The 20,395-nt window shown below is 47.3% G+C and overlaps 1 protein-coding gene across 2 annotated transcripts in view; it reads left to right on the plus strand.

Annotated features, from left to right (window-relative positions):
* Positions 1–20,395, plus strand: part of LOC122787663 (DNA topoisomerase 2-alpha-like) — a 1,447,528-nt gene that overhangs the window by 1,244,144 nt on the left and 182,989 nt on the right. For both annotated transcript variants that reach the window (XM_044054499.1, XM_044054498.1), the window contains exons 30-31: positions 11,654–11,812; positions 13,485–13,662. In XM_044054499.1, coding sequence (XP_043910434.1) covers positions 11,654–11,812; positions 13,485–13,662 — 337 coding nt within the window. The remainder of the gene's footprint in view (positions 1–11,653; positions 11,813–13,484; positions 13,663–20,395) is intronic.

A 20,395-nucleotide genomic window follows, 5' to 3' on the forward strand; every position in this document is an offset into this window, starting at 1 on the left:
GGGACGCTCAGGACTCCTTCTCCCCCAGAGGCAGAGGGGGAGAAGGTGGACGCCAGCCCAGAGGCAGAGGTGGGGCTGGAGAACTTTGGGTCACGGGAGCCCTTTTCCGACCGACCTGCACAGCAGCCCTGAGGGGTTGCCTGACTGCTCCTCTCTGAGGGCAGTCTTGGGGGGGGGGGGTGTTTTTCGAGGCACCTGGCTCAATGGAAGTCCATCACAACAGATCGCTGGGTGCTTTGGATAATATCCAGAGGCTATTCAAGCCCCTTTACTCAAGGCGCTTCCCAGGTGTCGCACCCACTCAAAGGGAGACCGCAGCTTTGGAAATAAAAAAAGCTGTTAGAAAAAAGAGCCATCCAGCGTGTGACCCCAGACCAGTCAAGATCAGGCATCTACTTCAGGTTCTTTCTAGTGCCAAAAAAGAGGGGGGACTTGAGGCCGATTCTCGACCTGTCAACAATGAAACTTTTTGTTGCCAAGGAGAAATTCCGGATGGTCACGCTCAAATCCATCCTTCCCCTCTTGCAGGAGGAGGACTGGATGTGCTCCATAGACCTCAAGGATGCGTACTACCATATTCTGAGGGGCTGACGGTCCAGGAGGTTTCTCCGCTTTCGGCTAGGGGCCAGTCATTACCAGTTCAGGGTCCTACCCTTCAGTCTCACCACTGCTCCCCGGGTGTTCACCAAGGTCATGGAAGTTGTTGTGGCCCAGCTGAGGCTTCAGGGCATACAGGTCTACCTGTACATAGATGACTGGCTCCTCACCGCCCCCACCAGGCATCTACTTTCTCTAGTCAGGGATTTCTTCCTCCAGATATCACCCCGGTTGGGGATAACCATATGTCAAGAAGTCTTTCCTCCAGCCTGTTCAAGTGTTAGACTTCATAGGGGCCAGTATAGATATACTCCAGGCCAGGGTCTTCCCAACATCAGACTTCACAGCATGACTCTGCATGTTCTAGCCCTCTTTCAGTCCCCTGCTCCCCCAGCAGAATTAGTCCTGAGAGCTTTGGGGTCCATGGTGGCAGTGATCAATCTGATTCCTTACGCTAGTCTGCACAGGAGGGTTCTACAGTGGACGTTGCAAGTCCAGTGGTCTATCCTACACCCTGTAAACTTCCCGATTCCCCTCGGCAGGGTTTGCAGGAACTCCCTCATGTGGTGGCTTCAATCCCAAGCCCTTTGGGAAGGACTACCCTTTATGTCCCTACCCCAGGCCACAGTCACCAGACACCTCCCGCCTTTAGTGGGGGGCATTGTGCAGGCAGGACTGTCCAAGACACGTGGACTCAGACCGAGACCGTACTGCATATAAAAGTCCTGGAGATGAGGGCGGTCCTTTTAGCGCTGCAGGCTCTTCATGCCTCTCTTCCTCCGGGGGACTATTGCTATCCGGTCTGGTATATCAGCATACGGGGGAACCAGGTCTTACTCACTTTGCTGAGAAGCCATGAGAGTCTGGGAATGGGCGATCTCCACCAACCGCTTCCCGTTAGCAACTCACATTCCGGGTCGGTCCAACGTACTGGTGGACAAATTGAGCAGAACTATCCTCTCTCCTAACGAGTGGTCTCTGAATCCTTGTGTAGCGGAACAGATTTTCCTCAAGTGGGGTCAGCCTTGTTGCACTTTGCATCGCCTTCCAATGCGAAGTGCAGCAAGTTTTTAGCTCTAATTCCTCCTTTAGGGGAAGCCCCCAGAGATGCTCTAGTCCATGCTTGGCCGCCCAGTCTTTATGCATATCCTCCACTTCCACTTATGAACATTTTTGCAGAAATCTTGTCGGTTGGGGAGCAAGATAATCCTCATTAGGCCCCATTCTGGACTCATCCGGTTTGGTTCCTCTGCCTGCGTTCTCATCTCATAGCTCCACTCTGGATCTTGGATCCCATTCCAGATTTGATTTCTCATCCCTCTGGAATGGCTCCTCCGAACCTGGACCATCTCAAACTCTCAGCCTGCTGATCCACTTCCCCTAGTTGCCAGGACTCGCGGTATCTCTTCCTTAGTCAAGTCTGTCCTGGTGGCGACACACAGTAGCAAATGGAAACATTTTTCCATTTGGGCTTCACGAAAGAACTTGGATCCTTTCACCGCTCCTATTCCAGCGGTACTGGAATTCTTGTCTCATTTTTCAGCAAGGGGCCAGCTCATCTACTGTGAAGGTTCAGCTGGCTGCCATTTCCATATTGGGGACAACTTTGGTTCTCTCGCTGCTGCCAGAATTTGTAAGACCTTTCTAAAAGGCACTTTCCTTTTGAGACCCCCCTGTTAGAAATTCATCCCTGCCGTGGGATCTGACCTTAGTTCTTCAGGCATTAGTTGCGCCTTTGTTCGAACCCAAAGCTTCCATTGATCTGAAGTTCTTGTTATGGAAGACTGCTTTTTTGGTAGCCATTACTTCAGCCAGGAGTGTCGTAGCTTCAGGCTCTCTATCAAACCTCCATACCTTGTGTTTCATAAGGATGGGGTATCTCTCAGGACTAATCCCTTTTCTCCCTAAAGTTGCTTCCGAGACTAACATTAATCAGTCCATTAATTTTCCTGTCTTTTTCCCTAATTTCCGGAACAAAGGAGAATATAAACTTCATTTGCTGGATGTTCACAGTTAAGTTTTTATTTGCACAGGACTGCTGTCTTTCGTATGTCTGATCAACTTTTTTGTCTTTGCTAAGCCTTTTCTAGGGAAACCAGTTTCAAAGGTGACTCTCGCCAGGTGGATTTAAAGTTGTATTGTACAAGCATACAGAGTCTGGCTTACCAGAACCAATGGGAGTTCATGCTCATTCTACGTGTTCTTTGGCAACGTCTGCTGCATTCTGGTCTAGTTTCCCTGGATGACATTTGTTCAGCGGTTACCTGGGCGTCCTCTCCCCTTTATTTTTCATTATAAACTGGATTTGGTGTCTAGAGGAAGGGCTGCCTTTGGCTCTGCAGTGCTCCGGAATATCCTTCCTTAAGGGCCTCCCAAGATTTCGGGTAGCTGGGGACTCTGTCCCACAGGTTGCTGATCAAATGAATTTAACTACTTCAGATAAAGAAGTTATATACTCACCATAACGTTCCATCTGAGTAGGTAAACTTCATTTGTCAGCAACCGTCCCTCCCTCCTTCCCCCTGACCTTGATGGTTACTTAACTGAGTTTGAGGTTCGGACTTATGAGCTTTACTTTGTCTTTGAGTCAGGTGTCTCAGGTTGTTTGATGTGCAGGTGGCAAACGCAATCTGAGGATTGGAAAGAGGTTGCAGTGTAGTATGGGTAAGGGGGAGAAGCTTGGAGCTCAGAACTTTTTGCTTGGTATGCTACCGGCTCAGATCTGAAACCCACAGGTTGCTGACAAATGTTTACCTACTCAGATGGAACATTATGGTGAGTACATAACTTCTTTTTATAGTGACTTTCTAATTTAAGAGCAATATTATAGCAGTGTGTCCCTAATTTTCAGCCTTTGTCCGGATTTAAGCTAAGAGGTTGAGATGTGTGCACATACCTGTTATAAATGATTTGCATCTATTTCACTCAGAATCACTTTTCCTGCACTGAAGCACCCGTACACTTGCACAGGTAGATTGGTCATACACACACTTGCATTTATTTAGCAGTTTGTTTTAACTTGAGACTCAAACAGCAAAAACACTGCTTAGTGAGTGTAAATATTTTCAGTCTATCTCACTTTCATGCATACTCATGCAGGGAGGCAGACTCACTCAGGTGGGTGGATGTGCAGGTGCATGTAAGAGAAGGTTCTCTTTCAAAATGTTGGTTTTACACTCGCTAAACGGCAAAAGAGCTGCTAGACTAGTGTAAAATAGCCGTTAGCTCTGTTACAGTCAATGTTAAGCTGCCGTTGAGCTAACTGCTATGAAGCAGTAGTCATGTCTTAGCAGATATTACCTGTATATTAACCCTGTTGGAGAATGTTCATTCTGCATTGAGTTCTGGTCATCCATTCTCTAACATTGGATCTGAAGTAGGAACTTCATTTGTCAGCAACCTTTGGGATACGGATCCGAGCCGGCAACTTCTACCACAGCATAGATCCGAGCTCCTAGCTCCTCCATTTACCCATAATCCCCTGCCTACCCTGACTGACCTCAGATCTAGTTTGCCGCTCTTCAAGCAACAGCTAAATCCCAGAGCTCTTGGCGATTTTGTGAGAAAACAGTTTTTTCCTCTTATTCTTATTGAGTGGTTGTGTGTGCGTGTTAGGTTTACCCTTAACGCTAAAACTTCTTTTAGCTTACTTAGCTTAAATTTTAATTTAAAATTTTTCCTCCCTGCCCCCGCTGGTCGTAGCGTGTGTGTGTCTTGAGTGTAGGGGCCTAGTGAGTGTGCTTTACTTTAGTTATGTCGGAGGCCCCTAAAGCCATTTTTTCTAAATGCACTGAGTGTGGTCACAAGCTTTCACCGGCTGATGGCCACACTCTGTGCGTTAGGTGCCTTGGGGTTGAACACCTCTCCGGGTTGCGCAATTTGCGTGGTGTTCAACCCCAGGGCACTTGAGGATCTGAGGTCGAAGCTGGTTCTGGTGGGCCTTTTACCCCCAGACTCTGCTTCGGCCTCTGGTACTTCGGTGACCGCTACACACACACACACACACACACACACACACCCTGGTAGCGGTCACTCCTGCCTCCCTTCCTCTGACCGGGACTCAACCTCCCGCTTCGGCTCTGGAGGATAGGGAGTCCAGGAAAGAGAAGCGGAGGGAGAAGCACCTTAAGTGGCGGGCCGAGGACTCTTCATCGGCCCCACCCGCTAAGCGGGCTTCTCCGTCCAGGTCTTCTCTGTCTCCTCCTCTGATCCGATCCCCTTGTTTCAGGGACCCGAGGAGGAGGTGACCCGGTCCCCGTCAAGGTCATCGAGGCAGCACTCCAGGTCTGCCTCTGTGGCCTCCTCTAGGTCCACCTTTAGCATGTCAGATGCGGACATGGACCGGATGATGAGGAGATTCATCCAGGCCCAGATGCAGATGGGAGTGCTCTTAAATCTCTCCCCCCCCCCCTCCGGGGGGGGAGGGGCTCGACCCCTTTTTTCACCCCTATTGCTCCTTCTCCAACCTGCATTCCGGGTTCGGAGCGCTCTGAGCCGAGCCACGTTGGATCCGGGGGGGATCGGAGCGAACCGTGCTGGACACGTCTGCTCCAACGGCTCCCTCGAGTTTGTCAGATCCGACCTCTCGGAGCTGTGGGCCGAGCTTCGGATCCAAGGGATTCGGTGTGCTTTCGGGTCCGATCCCCGCTTCGGATCAGAGCGGGAGTCTGTTCTCGGATCTGTCAGAGCGGCTCCCCCTCTGCTTTCGCTGCGGTGGAGAGGGCACTGTCGAGTGCTTCCAGGCCTCCGGTCCTGGCTTCGGCTCCCTCCCGCACTCCTCCTCATCTGTTCCTGGCTCCCCTCATCCGGCCCTTGGGGCAGCCTACCTCAACGCCTCTAGGAGTTCCAGTGGAACAAGATATAGCCCGTGAAGACTCATCGGACAGCCCCACCCCCCCAGGAGGTTCCTCACAAGGCGAAGTGCAAGAGGAGGCACATAGACTCCCCTGAGAGTCTCACCGAAGATACGGACTTAGATGAAGGGTAAGGCTCCCCTAGGTCACCCCCCGAGGATGTCTCCTTCGGAGACATCATAGAAATGCTCAAAATCAGGGGTGGGTGGTCTGCCCCAAGGCTTCCTCTGATGAGTCCGTATTCCTTGAGATGTTTGAGGCAGGACCATCTACCTCTTGGGTGTCCCCTCCACCCGACTCCTTGGTGGATCTCATCTCCACTAGGGCTTGGAAGGAACCGGACACCGTAGAGCCAATTCCTAAGCGCCCGGACAAAATTTTGAGCCCCCCTGCAGAGATCACACTGGAGCAGAGGTCCCCCTGTGGATGCCATGTTGGTGGCTGAAAGAGTTAGCTCAGGAGAGCCCCACGGTTCATCCTCCGAGCAAGGAGTCTCGCGCGATTGACCATCTTGGGAAGCGGGCCTTCAGTTCAGCGACCTTCTCTGAGGGCCTTGAACTACATGGCACCCGTTATTCGGATGCAGCGGGATCTAATTAAGGAATCCGTTGCTTCCCCCCCATGGTCCATGTCTGAGGGAGACAAGGATCTGTACTCCTCCCGAATGGCCACACTCCGCTCTATTTCTAACACCTCTATGCGGCTCTTGTCTCATGCTACGGAGGGAGCCGCTAGAGCAGGTGGAGTCGGGCTTGTCATGAGGAGACAGGCCGTCACTGTGACTTCTCGGAACCCTTTAAGGCGTCATTCGCAAATGCCCCTTTTGATTCTGCACTGTTCGGCAAAACCATTCGCGACACTCTTGTCCAGAGCGAGAAAGACGGAAAGACTTTGTCTGCCGTCTGAGTCTGCTTCTCTGCGCCCCAGAGGTCCTTTTCCAAAAACCAAAAGGGTCAGAAGATGATGTGGTTCCGAAAATCACATCAATCCCAGTCTGCTCAGGACAACCAGTTCTCTCGTGGCAGAGGACAGGGAGGACGCCGCCCCAGAGGCAGAGGGGGGTCCCAGGAATTTTGGGTCCAGAGAACCGTTCTCTGAGAGGCCCACGCAGAACCCCTGAGGGGTTGCCCGGCTGCTCCACTCTGGAGGCAGTCTGGGGGGGGGGGCATTTTTCGAGGCACCTAGCAATGTGGGAGTCCATAACAACGGATCGCTGGGTGCTTTGTATTATATCCAGAGGTTACCAAATTCCCTTTATCATAACCCCCAGAATCAGAGGCCTCCCTGACGTACCACCCAGACAGAGGGAGGCGGCTACTGCAGAAATTCAGCAGCTTCTGCAAAAAAGAGCCATCCAGCCCGTCCCCCCAGATCAAATCGGATCAGGGTTTTACTCCAGGTTCTTTCTGGTGCCAAAAAAGATGGGGTACTCTCCTAAACCTGGCGGTACCCAAAGAAAAGTTCCGAATGGTCACGTTGCAATCTGTCCTCCCCTTATTGCAGGAGGACGACTGGATGTGCTCCATAGACCTCAAGGATGCATACTATCACATTCTAGTGGACAGGCGTTCCAGGAGGTTTCTTCGCTTCCGGCTGGGAACCAGTCACTTTCAATTCAGGGCCCTCCCCTTCGGCCTCACCTCAGCCCCCAGGGTGTTCACCAAAGTCCTGGCGATAATAGCGGCCCACCTGAGACTCCAGGGAATTCAGGTCTTTCCGTACCTGGACGACTAGCTCCTTACTGCCCCAACAAGGCATCTACTTTGCTCATGCAGGGATTATTTCCTCAGTCTGCCTCCACTATTAGGGTTAACCATCAACATGACCAAATCCTCTCTGATCCCTACACAGGTGTTGGATTTTATAGGGGCGAGACTGGATTCCAGACAGATGCTTGCGTTCTTGACTCCAGATCGGCTGCGGAACCTGATGTTGCACGTGCAGGCCATCCTTCAACTGCAAACTCCTTCGGTGGAATTGGTCCTGAGGGCTTTAGAATCTATGGAGGCTGCAATCCCTCTGCTGCCATTGGCCCGGTTGAACATGAGGGTCCTGCAGTGGACCCTCCAAGTACAATGGTCCCTGTCTCATCCCATTCCCTTAAGCAAGGTTTGCAGAAGGTCGCTCGTGTGGTGGCTCCAGTCCCCCAATCTCCACACGGGACGTCCCTTCTTACTACCACCGCCAGTCGACACAGTGACCACGGACGCGTCTCGCCTGGGGGGGGGGGCATTTTTCAGGCAGGACAGTCCAAGGCACGTGGAACGACATACAGACCTCTTTGCATATCAACGTCCTAGAGATGAGGGCGGTGCTTTTCACATTGCAGGCACTACACAGCTCTCTCCCGGTAGGGACGATTGCAGTTCAGACAGTCAACATGTCAGTCGTTTGGTACATCAACAAACTGGGGGGAACCAGGTCTTACCCCCTTTGCCGCGAGGCCATGGGAGTGTGGGAATGGGCGATTTCCACCAACCGAGCAACGCACATCAACCGCTATCTCATAGCAACGCACATTCCGGGATGGTCCAACATTCTAGCGGACAGGCTCAGTCATACTATCCTGACTCCTTACGAATGGTCTCTCAACCCTCGAGTTGCAGAGCAAGTATTTGCCCGATGGGGGCGACCTTGTTGCGATCTTTTTGCCTCTCCTTCAAATACCAAATGCAACCATTACTTCGCTCTGATCCCCCCTCCGGGGGAGTCCCCGAGAGACTCTCTAGTTCATGCTTGGCCTCCCGGTCTGCTTTATGCTTACCCTCCTCTTCCCCTGATGTTGAAATTATTGCAGAAAGCCAGTCAGTTGGGGAGCAAGATGATCCTCATTGCCCCATTCTGGCCTCGTCAGACGTGGTTCCCTTACCTATGGTCTCACCTAGTGTATCCACCATGGATTCTGGATCCCCTCCCGACCACCCTCTCAATCTTCCGACTCCGAATCTGGCCAACCTCAAGCTGACTGCTTGGTTGCTCCAGTTCCACTCCTCATAAGGACTCCCGGGATCTCATCACCTGTCAAAGCCATTCTAGTAGCAGCTCACAAGCCTTCCACCAGGAGGGTTTATCGGAGCAAGTGGAAACGCTTCTCCATCTGGGCAGAACACAGTCGTTTAGACCTTTTTACAGCCCCGATGGCGTCAGTTCTAGATTTTCTAACCTCTCTCTTTCACCAGGGGGCTAGTTCTTCCACAGTCAAGGTACAACTTGCAGCAACCTCTTACTATCACGTGGGGCAAGAGTCTGGCCCTCATCACTTCCAAACTGTGTAAGACCTTCCTCAAAGGTACCTTCCTCCTTAGGCCTCCAGTCAAAGAGGTGGTACCTCCATGGGATTTATCCCTAGTCTTACAGGCCTTGACTGGTCCCCCTTTCGAACCGGCGGCCACAATTGATCTTTAATTTCTTTCTTGGAAGACAGCCTTTTTGGTGGCCATAACTTCAGCCAAAAGAGTATCGGAATTGCAAGCTCTTTGTGTCAAACCACCATATTTGGTCTTTCACCCAGATAGAGTTTACCTCAGGATCAATCCGTCCTTCCTACCCAAGGTATCTTCAGAAGCGAACATTAATCAATCTATCAATCTCCCAGTGTTTTTCCCCAACTTTCAAAACAAAGGAGAGTACAAGCTGCATTCCTTAGACGTACACAGACAGCTACGTTTTTATATTCCTAGAACTGCTGATCATAGGCAATCCGATCAGTTTATCTCCTTTGCCAAAAGTAATTTCGGTAAGCCAGTTTCTAAAGTTTCTCTCTCTCGATGGATTTCGAGTTGTATTCTCTTAGCATATCATAGCTCGGGAAGGCCTGCACCTCGAGGAGTCCATGCTCATTCTACTAGGGCCGTTGCCACATCGGCGGCCTTTCAAGCTAGGGTTCCTTTGGATGACATTTGTTCCGCAGCCACTTGGGCTTCATCTCACACCTTTATCAGCCACTATAAAATAGATGTGGTCTCCCGAGGTAGAGCGTCCTTTGGCTCAGCGTCCTTTGGCTCTGCGGTGCTCCGGAATATCCTTCCATGAAGGCCACCCAAGATTTAGGTAGTTGGGGACTCTGTCCCCAAAAGGTTGCTGACAAATGAAGTTCCTACTTCAGATTAAGAAGTTATGTACTCACCATAACGTTCCATCTGAGTAGGTATCTTTATTTGTCTGCAACCATCCCCCCCCCTCCTTCCCCCTGACCAAAATGATCGTTCTTGAGGTTCTTAGCATCTGTTCCCTTTGGGACACTTTTATCAGCTGTGCTATGGGGCAAACTTGATCTGAGGTCAGTCAGGGTAGGCAGGGGATTATGGGTAAAGGGAGGAGCTAGGAGCTTGGATCTATGCTGTGGTAGAAGTTGCCGGCTCAGATCCAAGATCAAAGGTTGCAGACAAATGAAGATACCTACTCAGATGGAACGTTACGGTGAGTACATAACTTCTTAATGCCTCAAGACGGAGTTTAGACTTTGTGTACAGGTTTATTGACACATTCAAGGAGACGATTTAATAGTCTAAGTGACCCTATTTTTCAGTGCCGATTTCTTTCAGTATTGTTGCGGCAACAAACATTTCAGAGTACTTGGGTTACATAGACTGGAATTTTGTCTCAAGTGTCAGCTTGACAAGTATTGCACACTGTGGTGCTTGAAGATCAAAATTAGATTCTTTTCCCATCAGGTGGTTAGATCCCTTTTCCACTACTGACACACCAGTGTAGTATTGAGGGTGCTGCACTCTCGAGTGTGTCATCCTTCAGGTGAGACATCAAACCAATGTCTCGTCTGCCTGAGTTGGTGGTAGAGGAGTGCCATGGCACTAACAAAAATGCACTTTCTCCATTTATTTTTGCCTCTTACTCTCTGCTCTTATTTTGCAGTTGAGTAGACCATGAATGATCCACTTTAAGCCATGCTATCTGCATTTGGTTATTGCTACTTTAGGCGGAGGAGGCTGACCACCTCTGAGCTAAACTTTTTATAGTACTGAAATTCTTGTCTTAGGAAAACCCTTTTCTTAGAATCCATTACATTTGCTGGGAGAATATGAACTGTGGACCTTTAATGAGTAAAGATCCAGCCTGTCTTTAAGAAAATAAGGTAAACATTTGATAGAGGTGCACTGGAGGTTGAGTTGTTGGAGAACCAGGCCATATAAACAGGCTTTTCAGGACATTTATTTTGTGTAGGCAAGGCAACCTTTATTAAAAAAAAAAAACTAAACAGCTGTCAGAGTAAATTGCTTTTTGTTATGATCACCATGTCAAAATGCTGGGATAAGCTGTGTGAACTGTATTAGTATTTTGGTCACCACTGCAGACGACTTGATCCTCCAGACAATCTGAGGCAGCTACTTGGACCATGTTCCACACCTTTCCAGGTTCTGGAGTGAAGCAGCCTTTAGTTAATGTACTGTTTTACTGCACTTTTTCAGAGATGAGATTGTGCTATAGTAATCCTTTAACACAGTGCCTTGTTGTAACTTGTGTATGTATATTATAGGTTCATAGGCAGTTTCTAGGCTAATGGCCCTAGGGCCTTTACAAGCCTAACAGTGTAATAAGCCAAATACCCTTATTGATCATAGTTAAATGCTCGTTGTTAGAGCAATTTTGGGATCACAGCAGACTGCCCTTGTCCATGATGGACATGGGTGAATTTGTCACCCATCCGTTGTCAAGGTTGTGCTTCAGTAGGGCCATTGAGGAACTCTGCTTCATATTAAGGGAGAGCTTATTCCAGAGATGTGGCAAATGCTGGGAGATGTATCTGTCTCCAGCATGTTTAATATCACAAGCTAAGTTGAGAATTGTCACAGCAAATGTTAACTTTACTAGAACCACTATACAGTATAGGCTGCCATCCACATGGGGCAAGAGGCATTTCCAACCTATTCATTCTTTGTGAGGGTAGTGTCAGAGGTTGTCTTAGGCAGCCATTGGGGCTTTTCTGCCCAGCTCCTTAAGTGTTTCCCCCCACTTTCTCCTGGTCTGCTGTCGCTATAATGTGCAGGCATTCACTTTCATGGAGGTTTAGTCATCCAGGGAACACTTCATTTTGGTCAAAAATCATAGCCTTGTCTTTGCCATGGTCTTATGACTTCTCTTTTTGTAGTCTTTAAGATACCACTATTTAAGTAGGCATTTGGAGTGAAGTTATTTGTTTGCAACTTAAACTGCAGCTTGCCTATTCTAATTTTTTTTCATTTCAGAAACAAAAGCCAAACCTAAGAAGCAAACAACTTTGCCATTTAAACCTGTAAGTGGGAAAAAGAAACACAGTCCCTGGTCTGATTCAGAGTCTGATGATGATGATTTTACAGAACTGGTTCCAGTCCAACGTGAGGCCAAACTTCAAAGGGCAAGAGCTGGTAAGATCAGATTTAAGTGCTGTACCAAAATTGCAATTTATAAAAAAAAAAAATAAAATTTCTAAGTGTGGGTTTAAGTATCTTAACTGACTTATAATAAAGCAATAACATTTCGTCTAAATAGGGTTCTGTTAATGTTTGACTTTGAATATGGTACTGAGTAGATTTGTTAAAGCATGGCATACTCTGCTACCTTTGTTTTCCTCCAGTGGAACACCCAGAATGCTAAAGGGCAAGATGTTTGTACACAGCCAACAGAATTGAGCAAAACCCAGCCTAAAATGACCTGGTCCATTCTTTCTCTGTTTTATACCATTATTTATTTAGTTGTAAGTATTAGGGTAGTAGGCCATGGAATATGTACCCTCAAGTGGTTCACTGTTGTGGTATTTAAAAGCACTATTGAGGATGATGATTTCGCAACCATATCCACAATGTTGATTGATAAGCTTGTTTTATTTTACAATTTTTACTGTGCATGGTCACAGTGTTTACAAAGCAGTTCTATTTGCAATTTTAAAATAGAAATGCAAATCAAAATAGAATAAGACATTTCCATAGTTTATGTAATAGCTGGGTGTTTGCTGAACATAAAACAGGATCACCCAAGTCTGAGTAGCAGTCTAGTAGAGTACAAGTTTTCTAAATTCCATTTAACACCTGGCGTTTGTGTCTGTAGTTTAGAAGCTTTCATGGAGGGAGAGAGGAGGTATTTTTTCCTTATCCACTAAAGTGTATATTCAGTAACCACTAGGTGAAACTGAAGTAATTTTTTCCTCCGTTATCTTCCATATCTACTTAACATAGATATCTGGGTGCATTCACATCTGTGGTCTGGGGGAAGAATATGCAGCATCTTAACATGTGGACACACTTACTGCCTTCAGGAGAAATTATGAATCTTTACTATAGGAGGAAGGCCATTTTCTCTTGGCTGGAAATAACTGAGAAAAGCTAGATGCTTGTATGAGGTGAGGGTGATTGGTTAGGCATAAGAGATTGACCGTTGCCTGTGTGACCCCTTTTTCTGATTAGATGTGTTAAATGAAACTTCTGGCTGTGTTGCAGACTGTCCAGCTTTATGGTATTGAGGGATAAACCACTGACTAAGTCCTATGATGGACTAGCACAGAATGCTGGGAAATAGGAACGTATGATGATCACACAACGATCCTCGAGGGGGAGAGGCTGGGTGTACTGCCGTACACGAAGCAAAAGCCAGTAGTCATTTGGGAAATGGTGATGCTAGATGCATCAAGCAGGTATAAGCTGTCATAGGGGCCAGGTATGTTCAGGAGTGTGCATGTATAAAGCCCATTGTCCTGACAGCTGCTGAAGGAATCGGGAAAGTAGCTGCATTCAAAATACCATAGGGGTTGCTTGGATGACAGCCTCCTGTGGCAGGCTAGGCTGTTGCACTTAAGGAATGAACGGGGTTATAAGAGGACTTGATAGTTAGCAAGCAGCAGGGGAGCCTAAAAAAGTAAAGGAAGAAATCTAAAGAGATCAATGTCATAATGTTTGTTTGTGTAAGGGATGTTTTGACCTTTAAATTTTTCCCATTCTTTGTTGTATATTTTGTACTGCTACTAGTAACCACACTGATCTGTTTCCAGAAGGTTCCTTGAATGATAGTGGCAATAATACATTTCTGAAATTTCTTGAATTTCAGCTGAAAAGTTTAAGTATTCATACTCATCTGATGAATCTGATACAGATGAAGACGAGACTGATGCAAATTTGGTCAAAGATTTTGAACCACAGTCCTCTCAAAGTACATTTGGAGAATCCCCTGTGCCTGAACCGGTTTCCAAGCTTGAGCCTATTTCCAAGCCTGAGCCTGTTGCAAAGTAAGGACTTGTCATACATTTTGCAAGTTTTATGACTTGGTGAAAACTGTACATGCTTAACATTGTGTTTATCGGACTGTTTAGTGCATATTTTCCATAGAAAAGTACCATTTTCAGAGATGTGACTCTTGCATGCATTTGGCAATCTTGTAGCTTTACCTCATAGAATTTATTGCAACGATGTTGGTCATCCTTTTCCCAGTATCAGCTCTTTGGTGGTTAACATATCCTTAAATGTACCCTGAATAAATGAGCTGGTAGCAGACTGCTCTGATTAACATTAACCTCTTGGTCTGCTTAATTTTTCTAAAGATCCTGCACTTTTAACGACTTACCCTATCTCCTAGGTAGCCAGCTGGAGCAGAGCTCAGGTTGGGCATTATGGTGGTGTAGAGAGTCTCTCCTGCATCATAGCTCTTTGTTCCTGGGAATTTGAGTTTCCAGGCAGGGCTTGAGAGTTGCCAGCTAGTTCATTTGACCCTCAATCTGTGCACAGAATATTTAACACCAGTATGTGCCCACCTGAAAGGAAAGAGATTCATATTTACTGTTACCTGGGCTGCTAGCTTCTTGGGGGAAGGATTCTATGTGCTGTAGTAGTGTTCATTGACTTGGCCTATCTTCTTGAATATCCGAGTCAATCAAGCCTGTTACCAGGGGGGATAAAAACCTTCCTTGGGTATATTATTTAACACACAGCTGAGCAAAGCAGCTCTTAAGAGAACCCTGAATTTGACTTGGTAGTTCTTGAACCTCCGCTATATGAGAGCACTGTCAGCATGGGTGTTGTAAGAGCTCTTGGGCAAGTCATCTTCCATTCTTCATGATCACTCATACCAGGATATATCTAGGGAAGCTCTGGTGGTAGCAGCAAAACCTTTGAGAACAGATGCTTAGGACACTGTCCTGGTCGCCTCCTTTCAGGGAGGACTTCAGTTGGTGTTAACCAGTAGGCGCTACGGAATCAGAAAGTGCCGTACGTAATCCCAAAAAACATCAGGAGTTTAACTACAGGTGCATTTTGAAAGCCCACACATTACTTGAGGTGCAGTACACTTGGGAGTCCCACTGTGTTCAAAATAAACCTGAAAGAAACTGACCCTAATTTTTGCTCTCTGCAATTTCAGGACTGTGGGTGCCAGGAGCCCTGAAAGCTTATTGGCAGCATCACAGAGGAAGGGCCCACACTTAACCAGCTCTGTGCAGGTTAACCTTGATAAGTGTCCTTGCCCATAATTAGTAACAGCATAATTGTGTCATGGGCAGGGGTCTTAAAAAAAAAAAAAAAAGTTCCTGTCCAGCCAAGATGATCGTGGGTGTTTGATTACTACTGCAGGCATCTTGGCTATATGGGTTATGTCCTACTAGTATGCAATAGCCAGCCATCTTAAGCTTATGTTGATGTAGAGTGCTTCTCTTCCAGGCTTTCGAGGATCAGTGATTGGCTTTCCTCCATAGCTGAGCAGACAAGTCCTCTTAGACAAAACTTACACTTACTTTAATTTGACCAAAACTGTACGTTTGTGAAGCAGGTTTTAATGTTTTGGTGACCGTCTCAAGACGTTAATGCCAGTTGAAGCAATGACTGTAACCTTAACTTATTTAAGTTTTACTGCATTTTTATGTATTAATTTATAAAGTGTTTTATGGGTTGTACTTTTGTGCTTGTTGCTGTTTTTTATGGATGACTTGCTGACATTGCTATCAGAATTTCAGGCTTCCTTCTTGGCTTAACCATGAAACAGCTTACTGGTTTCTTTCCCGTTGACACAAGATAAAATTTGACAGCCTTTGCCATTTCAGCAGGCTGCTGCTTTGCTTCAGTCATGTTGCACATGTTTTCTGTAGTGGGAATGGGGGGACCACCTTTTCTGTCTCAAGGAAGATCCAGGGAATCTTTCTAAGTATACCAAGATGCCTCATCCCTGAAGTGGATGCCCCTGTCCATGAATCTGCTTCTATGAAACCTAGCTGTAACATCTCTTCCCCTTTCCTAGATAGGGGAGATTTACTGGGCTTAGCTCAGAGCTTTGTTCAGGCTTTTAACCGTTCACTGTCTATTTTTTTCTGAGAAAATAAATTCTTCAGTTTCTGATTATTCCCACTGTGTTGAGCAGGGAATAGAACTACAGGGATCTACTTCAGATATTTTTCCCTCCAGTATCAAATTCTGTTTCTGAGGAAAGCTGCTTATGATTTTCTCTCAGAAATGTCTTCTGAAACTATTGCTAAAATGTATATATCTGTCCCCATTCATTCCTCATGATAGGCTTTTCTCCTGCGGCAAACTCTCATATCCTGCAGCCTACCCTGGTACTGCCATCGGGTAGGGGTCTTGAGCCTACTCATTCTTTCCAGAGTCATCCCATCTCGAAGAGTCTCCAGGATCTCCCTGCCCAGGAGGGATTCCATTCCGGTACTTTCCCTGAGTAGAAGTATAAATTGCACGTAGACTTACAGAGCAGAAACTTTAATAAAACAACAAAAAAGCAAAGGTAAGCACTTTCACGATTCACGGGTCACTTCTTCAGACAATTGTACTTGCTAAAAACATTCATTTAAATAGTAGCTTACCATCACAGCTTAAAATCATTAACCAATTAACTAAGCTAATTTAATAAGATACTAAGAGGGAAAAATCTCAACCGTTTATAAAGGACATCTTAAAAACAAATAAGTTGTCAATCTCACCTTCTTTCTTGCCGGATGGGTTCGACTCTGCCTATACTAAAGCTCGAGAGCTGATTTTACCGGCTCGAGGTACCCTATATCCCATAATGCTAGGTGCCACTTACCCAGATCTTGTTTGCCACTTTCACTAGCGAGGTGCTTTTTTTTACCGGCTCTACAGGTCAGTGAAAATTGTCGATTTTTTTTTTTTTTTTTTTTTAAGGATTTCTCTCCCACTTTTTCAGTAGATTAGTTACTTAGACCCCCCCTTAGTATACCACTATTCCGTGGGTCCTCCCTTTAATCCCTATAATCCCCAGAGTTTACCCTTCCCTTTTGAAGGTTAGGCCTTAGGCCTTTCCGTTTTTTTTTTTTCTCAGTTTCCCTTTTGGGACAGTTATTTTTGTGTCTGGGTTATCCTTTACCTTTAATTGTTCGTGTGTGAGCGTGTGTGTGTCTAGACCTTCCCTTAGGAATTTATCTTTCCTTCGACAGCTTAATGTCTAAAGACACCAAGGGTCTCAGGCTTCAAGAAGTGTGACTCGTGCTGTCAGAAAATGTCGCTGACAGACTGTCACACTTGTGTTTACTGCCTGGGACCCCTGCACATGCTGGACTCTTGTTCTGTCTGCCATGCATTCAGTCCAAGAGTCCTGCAGGAGCACAGGAATAAGTTGATTTTGATAGGCTTATTAAAGCCAGAAGGTTCCCCGGCCAAGCCCTTGCCGGGGAAACCTTCAAAGCCATCCAAAGCATCGGCTCCATGCTCCAAGTCTTCGGCTGGTGGCTCACCGACTGCTTCGCTATCGGCTCCAGCTGGAGCCGATACTGCTATGTCGCAGTCTTCTACATCGGCTCCGGCTGGAGCCGATGCTTCCAAGACTTTGTCTTCCAAATCGGCTCCAGCTGGAGCAGATGTGTCTACGGCTCCATCGGCACAGTTAGTGGTCTCAGTGCCATCTTCCAGCCGTAAGAGTTCATGGTCTCCATCCCTGGAGTCCATTCACTCTGCTCCGAGATTGCCCTTGCTTTCGGAGCGGAGCCATCTGAACCATTCCTCTGTCTTCCAGGCTATCTGACCATGACCTCGAGAGGGTGGTTAGCAGACTCCTAAAGTCTCAGGCACTAGCCCAAATGCTTTGTAGCCCTTCTCAACAGACACCATCTTAGATTCCTCCTCCGACTGTACCCCTTGGCTCGGAGCCAGAGCTTCTCAGAGCCGCGACCGTCGAGATGTCTGAGCAGATACCTCCGGCTCCATCGTCTGCTCCGATCTCTTCCATGGTCCCTTCCTTGGAAGGATCCGGGCGCTTGGACTTCCACTTCGGCTCCGAGGGGGCGAGTGGCATCGGACCCTTGTCCGACCCCGTTCTCCCTCTCGGAGCGTCGGCGTTGGTGAGTTCGGCCCCGACATCAGCTTCAGAACCGTCTCTCTGGGTGCCGGCTGGGATTCCTATCTCTTTGGAGCGAGAGACCTCTTTCCTGCCCGATAGGGGCGCGTTTGAGGTCATGAGGAACGTACTGGCCCCCGTGCCTGCTCCATGGTCGGCTCCTTCAGCTCCTCCCACTAGTGCCTGCTGTGGTCACTGCCCACTCTCATTCCCGACGGTAGAGATCCAACGCCTCAGGTTTCCCCATTGGGAATATCCTCCTCTTCCGAGGTTTCCCTGATCCGTCAGGTGAACCCCCTCGAAAGAGGACATGTAAGAGGAAGTATGTGGACTCCCCTGAGTCATCACATCTGATACCGACTTGGATGAGTCGGAAGGGTCCCCCTCTGCGGATGTCTCCTTTTCTGACATCCTTGAAATCCTCAGAGGGGGGAACTGGTGTACCCTCAGTCCTTCCGAGGACGAGTCTGTTTACCTGGAGTCATTTGGTTCTCGCCCTTTTAACTCCTGGGTGTCTCCGCCTTTTGTCCCCCTTATGGAAGTGGTGGCGCGGAAGGCGTGGACGGCCCCTGATACGATGGAACCTACCCCACGGAGGCCTTCCAAATTAATCACAGCCCGTCAGATAAACAGTTTTTAGCTAAAGGTGTCCCAGTTGATGCCATGGTGGTGGCTGCAGCCACTAAGAAGGGAACTGGCTGATCTTCAGTACCTATCCATCCTCCTAATAAGGAATCTAGGACTATGGATAGATATGGCAAGCAGATGTTATTTTCAGTGACGTTCGCCATGCGATCGCTGAATTATTTGTACCATTTCACCCATCTTCAAAGAGACATTCTCAAAGAAATGGGTGATGCCCTACAGGATCCAACAGCTGTGGGGTCCCAAGACAAAATCAACTCCCAGCTAGGAATCCTACATTCGATTGTCAACTCCTCTATGTGGCTTATTTCCTATGCAGACGATGGAGCGAGTAGAGCCGCAGGCACGGGTGTGGCCTTAAGGCATCACGTCTGGATGCGGCTTTGCAACTTTGCAGACCCCTTCAAGGCGTCATTCACTAACTCCCCCTTTGATGGTTCAGTGTTTTGGACCTCAAGTGAAGGATACTTTGACCAGATGCGAACAGGATGGCAAGACTCTGCCGTGGGAGTCCGTTTTTCCACCTCGTCTAGACCATATCCTAAGGGTGGAAAAATGTGGTTCCGCAAATCATAGGGAGTCATGCCTGATGCAAGAGGTCAGTTCCCCCCTAGAGGCAGGGGGTGGGGAGACAACAACAGACGCCGCCCTAGAGGCAGAGGAGGTCTGCAGAGCAAGGGTAGCAGAGAGCCTCTCTGATAAACCCTTCCAGCATCCCTGAGAAGCTGCCCGAATGTCCACCTTCGGAGGCAGTCGGGGGAAGATTATCGCTGTACTCAAAAGCCTGGCTTTCTCTCACACAAGACAAATGGGTGCAGTCGATTATATCTGAGGGTTACAAAATCCCTTTTATCCACACCCAACTCAGCCAAAAGGACCCCTCCCAGACGTTCCACCCAGTCTAAGGGAACAAGCAGTACTAGAAATATCAAAACTGCTAAGAAAAAGAGCCATCCAGCCAGTCCCAGCAGACCAACTAGGATCTGGAATCTACTCAAAGTTCTTTTTGGTACCAAAAAAAACAGGGGACTGGAGGCCAATATTGTATCTCAGCAGACTAAAGTCTGTGAAAAGAACGAAGTTCTGGATGGTCACGCTACAGTCCATTCTACCCTTTCTGGGCAAGGACAATTGGATGTGCTCAGTGGACCTTCAGGATGCGTACTATCACATCAAGATGCACAGGCGCTCCAGAAGGTTTCTCCGCTTCCGGCTAGGGACCAGTCACTATTAATTCAGGGCCCTGCCCTTTGATCTCACTACAGCTAAACTAAACTGACTAAAATAAAAACTAATTATAAAGTAGTATATAACTACTTGTTTAAGAGGGTGTGTTTTCAAAAAGGGTTTTAAAGAAAACATTGTTCAAACCAGGATGTTTTTCTGAATTTAACAAGAGGATCCACTTTTGCTCAGCAGCCTCTGATTCTCCATCACCCCCTCTACTGGAACAAATGAGAACTTGTAAAATTAAAAACTTAAAACTGTGTCGAGTCAGTATTCATAACAAGTACTGCCAATGCATTTGTTTCCTCCTTGTTTCTAATGTGTCTGTTATGTTCTAAAAGTTTTAGAACATAACAGAGACATTAGAAACTAGGAGACAAATGCATTGGCAAGTTTCTAAGATTTTTCCCTCTTTTAGTATCTTATTAAATTATTAGCTTAGTTAATTGGTTAATGCTTTTAAGCTGTGATGGTAAGCTACTATTTAAATGAATGTTTTTAGCAAGTACAATTGTCTGAAGAAGCGACCTGTGAGTCATGAAAGCGCTTACCTTTGCTTTTTTGTTTTATTAAAGTTTCTGCTCTGGAAGTTTACGTGCAGTTTATACTTCTACCTTTGCACATTTTTTGCTGCACTTGACTGTACTCTGGACTCTCTGATTATTCTACTACTTCCCCTGAGTACCCTGCGGAAGAAGTCCCCTGGAAGATGTGCAAAAGGAGGCATATAGACTCTCCCAGGTGACGTCATTAAATGAAGACACTGGGGGGTGAAGGGTCCCCACCTGATGTCTCAAGAG

This window comes from Protopterus annectens, chromosome 13.part0, assembly GCF_019279795.1.
Source record: "Protopterus annectens isolate FY-2018-M chromosome 13.part0, PAN1.0, whole genome shotgun sequence".
NCBI classification, from domain to species: domain Eukaryota; kingdom Metazoa; phylum Chordata; order Ceratodontiformes; family Protopteridae; genus Protopterus; species Protopterus annectens.